The sequence below is a fragment of the Humulus lupulus genome, chromosome X (genome assembly GCF_963169125.1).
Source record: "Humulus lupulus chromosome X, drHumLupu1.1, whole genome shotgun sequence".
NCBI classification, from domain to species: Eukaryota; Viridiplantae; Streptophyta; class Magnoliopsida; order Rosales; family Cannabaceae; genus Humulus; species Humulus lupulus.
Window position 1 is genome coordinate 52766449 of NC_084802.1, and position 6024 is coordinate 52772472.

Genomic DNA, 6024 nt, shown 5'->3' on the forward strand with positions numbered 1-6024 from the left:
CATTCTCGCTCAAAATCATAAAATAATTTTTTTTTTTATCAAAATATTATTAAAAAGAATGAGTATTATAACATATAAGTAGGTGATTTGTTTATATATAAATTTATTATAATTATTTTATTTTAGAGCTGAAAATTAATAAATATGGGTTGATTTGGTCATATTTTAATTATTATTCATTAATTTATTCCCAAAATAATGCAAGTTATTATCATTTTGTAAAATTAAATAAAATAGGAAGGTAGAAGTTAATCACTTTCTTAAAAAAAATTCACAATTTCTCTGCCAATAAATATAAAGTTTAGACCAATTTGTTAAAAGAAATTTAAGAACCAACATACTAAAATATATAAAATTTAAAGACCATTAGTGCAAAATAAGTATTTTTAAATTTATTTTATAAAACTTTGTAGAATTATTTAATAGTTGTTCTTGTGAGAAGGTGACACTTATAATAATATTTACATCAACATTTAAGGCTAAGATACTTTTAATATCAAAATATTTAAATTAAATTGATACATAAGTGTAACATCCTATTAAAGAAGAAGTTAGACTTTAATGTTCATTTTTCTCCTTCTAAAATATAAGATTGGTACTTGTGTTTTTACGGAATATGTGATCGGCATAACAACTAATCTTATAATTAAAAATATCTTAAATAAAATTAAATCTAAATTACTATTTTGATCTAATTTATAAACACGGATGCAGATTTTGTATTTGGAAGAAACACAGAAATGGTATTAAAAAAAAACTATCAAAACACAACATCGTAATTTATGACAGACATTTTATCCACCAGAACAACATCATGACATGCATTCATTTTGCTAAAACGCAATGGCCATTCATAGCTTTGAATTGAAATAAACAACAATACGCATTTTGAATTGTACCTTTTTTTCTCCGATGAGTTGTTCACTCCTCAACCTTACATTTCCCCTTCTCTCCAACTCCAACAATCATCCCCATTTTTCTCAAACCCAAATCCAAACCCGCAACCGCCACCCTCTTCTTCGTCATCGTCGTTTCCGTGATTTTGGTTTTCCCAGAGAAGCCGAAGCCTCAAATAAACGATGCCGTTTGGCTCCTGCCATGGCCAGCTCCATGGAGCTTCCACTCCTTCCCTTTGGCTTGTCTGAGGTCACTTTCAATTTTGAGTTTAATATTTGTGTTTCATAGATTGATAGAGCTTATTGAGATCATGGCAGTTGGCAAGGTCTCAAATTTTGGATTAGTGGTTTAGCTCTGGTGACATAACTCCCCCCAAACCAAGTTCCGCCTAGGTTCTTTGACCTGGTTGCTTTTTTAAATTTCAGGTTCTTGTTCCCTCAGAGAGTAAGACACTGCATTTATATGAAGCAAGATACCTTGCCCTGCTCGAAGAGGTAGTCCTTGTTCATGACTTTTGACTACATTTGAATGTTTTTTTTATTACATCTCTCGGTTGATTTTTTTGTGGTGGTTGGTCATGTTATTGCATTTTTTCTTCTCAGACGTACTGTTTTGCCTTTTTGGAAATGATAACAAATTTAAAGTTCAGTAACTCTAAAGAAACAGATGATGTCTGTTGATTGTAATTCAGAACAATTTTCTTAGAACAAAAACAAAGTTTAACATGACAATAAAGCTATTCCAACCCATTAAACTCGTTAGCATAAGAAGGTCCGTGGATTCCTTAGTATAGAATAGATGACCATTTAGAAGAAAGGTGTTTGAGTGGCTCAAAGAAGGCATCATCTTCATCATTAGTCTAGAAAATTTTATTTACTTTTTCTAGCCATTTTAATAATAATATTGGCAACACTATACCATTCCATAATATTATCATTAAAGAATCATAAATCCCCTAAACCAAAACCAGTTGTGAGTAGATTTTTACTTCTTCTTGGAAACAACCAATTTGCATAAAATTCTTATAGTAAAAGAGCCCACAACTTTACCATAACAAAAAGGTGATGAAACAAGGAATCCCTTTTCCCTCTACTATTGTATATGTGCTATTAGCTTTGAAACACTTGAGCTTCGTTGGGGACCTGGGCCTTCTAAATAAGCCAAAAAGGTTCAAAAGGACTAGGATTGTTCATGACCAAATAAAATATGAGTTACAGATGTTGCACTTCAGTTTGGTATATTCTAACTGTATTATTTAGTTTAAGTTCCCTCCTTATCTTTTACTTTGTGGTAATGATAAATTCTCTCGAACATATTGTTGAAAACTCGCAAGGGCACACTGCACACCCACATAAAACCTCTCATAACAGGGGATTATTGTCTTGTGCATGCTCATATGTTCCAATTTTTTTGTTTTTTGTTTTTTGTGTGTGTGTGGATTTAGTTACCTTTTCCAATTACAGGGGCAGCCTGCTAATGATTGTTTAAAAGGTGAGTCTGAAATGCTCTCAATTTTTGTTTTCTTTAAAACTTCCTTGAAATGTGTGAATGTTTCATTTTCATAAATTATTATCATCATATGTTTTGTACAAAGTGATAAAAACCTAGATTAGTTCTAGTTTTCTTAAGCTAAGATAAATTTTAAAGTTCTAAAGTATAATATTTATTTGCTCAGTCATTGATAAATTGTAAAGGTCTAAAGTACATTTTTTATTTGCTGCAGTCATTGATGAAAAAGTCAAAGCTTTTTGTGCATTTTGTATTGGATCCTATCATGGTCGATGAGTCGTCGGCCGAACCATCATTTGCAGCCAGATATGGTTGTTTGGTTCTAATTGAAAATGTAAGTTGCTAGGATTTAGATTGAATACACGTGTCATATTTTAGTAACTAAATTTGTTTTCATGTTCATCAGGTCGAAAAATTAGATGTTGGAGCACTAGTCTCTATAAGAGGAGTTGGTCGCATCAAGATTATGAAATTTGCACAGGCGTGTAAAAGGAAAATATATTCAGGTTCTTGTAATCTTAAGTTACATATTTCTTTTTCTTTCTCACTCATTGCTATATTGTTCAGGCAGCTCCGTTCTTGAAAGGCGTAGTCATACCAGAGAAGGATGGTGATCCTGAGAGTTTAAGCAAATTGAGCTCAAAAGTTACAGAGATGAAGGAGTCTCTTCATAGTTTGAACAGCTTAGAGATAAAATTGAAGGTTTATCTCTCTCTCTCTCTCTCTCTCTCTCTCTCTCTCTCATGGTACCTGTTAATTATTTGGTCTGATGCAAATTTTGTATCCGTTCTTTCTTCCCTCATCTTTTCATTCCCTTTAAGATTATATGTGTCATTTTGAAGGAGACACAATAGAATATGTTTCGCTTAAGTGCATTGCTTAATTACATTATTTTTTGTTTTTTGCAGCTCACTGAACTTTTTAAGAAATAAGAAAAATAATGCAGATAGTAGAAATATTTACATAGTAAAAGTAAAATATACAATAATATATTTTTCTCCATTTAAATGATTAACTTAATGATATTTAAAGGTTTGTATAATTTGTGCATTCTTTAGCATACCTTTGTATAACTTTTAAATTGATCTTTAGAAGCAATTGCTCATTAAGTTGAAAAAGAATCATGACAACTACAAGGAGCACATGAACGAGTTCAACAAGTGCATGACTCTATTTTCTTAAAATTGTGGTGTTGAGATTATTTTTAGTCTTGTTCTTTTCTCTTCTCGTATGATTAGGATTTTATTACTTGCTTCATTTATGTATAAGTATCATTCATAGCAACCATATTACTATATATATATGAATAATTTGTTTATTGATATGATGTTATTAGGCACCAAAGGAGGCGCCATTGCAGACTCGCACAGCAAACTCACTGGCCTGGGCTGAGAAGACCCCATCTATAGATTGTGATGAAGCTTTCATTCCATCATTGTCTGAGCGAGTGTCTTTTGCAGGTTTTCAACCTGTAACAGGCAATTTTCTATCCTCTGTCTCTGGTTCTTAATTATAATGCATAAATCTGAATCTGATTACTCTGTCCCCATTTAGTCATCACTTTTCAGAAGTGATAGTCTTAATGATGGTCTAATAGTTGCAATGAAATTTTGGAAAGTTTATATTATATTATTTACAAGGATATGAAATATATTGATCTTATAAGTTTATGGTTTGTTGGGATTTTCCAAGGGCTGTAGTATGGTAACTCATCAATAAATCTGCATATAGTGTGAATTACAGAATATGATTGACATTCTTTGGATCTTTGAAAACCCTGCTTAAAGAAACCAAAGCTATGGTTTTCATTTGTATTGAATTTTGTGTCTTATTTTTGTATGATATGATGAGTGCCACCATGCATTGTGCTTCAAGAATCTGTGTTAATGCAGATTCCACTCCCAAAATTCTGTTTCTGAAATATCCTGGACAATTCCATCCATTTTCATAATGTTCATATTGTAAAACTACAATGTCACAATCACATCTGATTACTGTCAAGCTAATATACTGGTGTAAGTGATTCATGTTCTAGCGTCCTATGTTTTTCCATGAATTAGAGCCAAGACAACACCTTGGTACCAGTTTTCATTCTCACCTAGAGTGATTTTAGAGTCAGGTCAATAAGAGGGTCCAAAATATTTGTCATATGAAACCAAATCCTTTAAGCTAATACACTTGAATTATTATTTATTTTTCTGGCTCAAGAGTGTTAGTGATTGTTGGCTAGTTTGAGTGAGTTGACTTCAGATTTTGTTTATGGTGCCATTACCAATTCATTTGATACGACTTGGCAAACCAACTCCTACTGCAAAATTTGTCAGTCCAATAATTGTGGCTACTTGCCTAGTTGGACGGGCAGCATAACAGTCACATGTAGAAGACTGTTTATCATTCCCTTTTTGATGCTTTGAACGTTTCATTAGCATAGCAATTTTTTTTCCTGCGCATGACTGAAGTTTGATTTTATGAGTACATATTATTGTTGTATAATAAAAAAAAATATGAAGAAAAAAACTTATGTGAGCAAGATTTTTGAAGGCTTCATTACTAATGATTATCAGCATTTTGCAAAAAAATACAAAATTGGAACTCATCTGGATGGCTTTGACAGGGTCAACTGAATCCGAACTTCTGAAGTTGCAAAGTAAGAAGTTACGGGCAATGGAGGAAAAAGACACAATTAACAGGCTAGATGAATCTCTAGAGTTGAGTAAAGAAAATGTTTCCAGGGTTGCAGCCAGACTAGCTATACAATCATTGGAAATACAGTGAGACACTGTGTCATCAGGTCTTGGTGATTCCTCAGGTAAGGGTAATAGGATAAAATAGAAGCGTTTTCCCCTTAACTTCGGCAGCCAGAATGAAACTTTTTTTGTTTTGTTTTGTAATTTGTGATGTATATATGATCCTTAGGACATACAATACAAACACATTTATTGTGAAATGTAAGTAATGTCTTCTTCTATGTGGCTTTGCATTTTACCTTTTGTACTAAACTTGAAGTTGAAATTCATTTTCAGGTTTGTAGGAGAGAGGAAGATGATTATATATGTACTTATGGTATATCCATTTTTTTTCCCTTCAGTATATGAAACTTCAGAGTACATACATCAACATGCTGCACCAATTTTTTCTTCCTTCACATTTCTGTATTTTGTTGTTTATGCATTTTGAGTATATTATTATTATTATTATTTTGAAAAAGGAATGATTCCATAGATTAAGAGGCAAATCCTCAATTCCTTACTGCGTATTACATTTACTAATTCACATCTAGTAACATAGACGGAGACTCATCTAGAGTATAAATGCATCTCAAAATCTTAACTTTATCAAATAAATGGGCCATTAGATTCCCCTAATAGAAATCAAATGAAAAACAAGAATTGCAAACGGATCTCTAACCATCTTGACAAAGCAACAAAATCACCATACCATCGAAGATATTAGGTGCAAAACACCACTAAAAATAGTGGTTTGCAACCGCCCACAACTGGGGACATTATTAACTAAACTAAAGACAAAATGAAAGTAAAACAACTAAACAAAACACATAAAACAATACTAAAAAAGTAGCCCTACAATGGCACCTGATTCGAAAGAGCAGCACAAACA

The 6024-nt window shown here is 32.2% G+C and overlaps 1 protein-coding gene across 1 annotated transcript; it reads left to right on the top strand.

Moving 5' to 3' along the window:
- The first annotated feature begins 766 nt into the window (after positions 1 to 766).
- LOC133803574 (uncharacterized) lies at positions 767 to 5655 on the top strand. The gene is made up of 8 exons (XM_062241668.1): positions 767 to 1146; positions 1323 to 1391; positions 2621 to 2740; positions 2813 to 2891; positions 2978 to 3108; positions 3743 to 3884; positions 5021 to 5215; positions 5430 to 5655. Exons 1-7 carry the CDS (start codon positions 913 to 915, stop codon positions 5179 to 5181), a joined length of 936 nt encoding a protein of 311 aa, XP_062097652.1. The 5' UTR covers positions 767 to 912; the 3' UTR covers positions 5182 to 5215; positions 5430 to 5655.
- Positions 5656 to 6024: the final 369 nt, after the last annotated feature.

What these genes read in the sequence shown, in the direction of transcription:
- LOC133803574 (XM_062241668.1), top strand. Translation starts at nt 913, where the DNA reads ATGAGTTGTTCACTCCTCAACCTTACATTTCCCCTTCTCTCCAACTCC. An exon ending in GTTTGGTTCTAATTGAAAAT is followed by an intron (nt 2,741 to 2,812) that starts GTAAGTTGCTAG and finishes CATGTTCATCAG; the next exon opens with GTCGAAAAATTAGATGTTGG. An exon ending in GCTTAGAGATAAAATTGAAG is followed by an intron (nt 3,109 to 3,742) that starts GTTTATCTCTCT and finishes TGATGTTATTAG; the next exon opens with GCACCAAAGGAGGCGCCATT.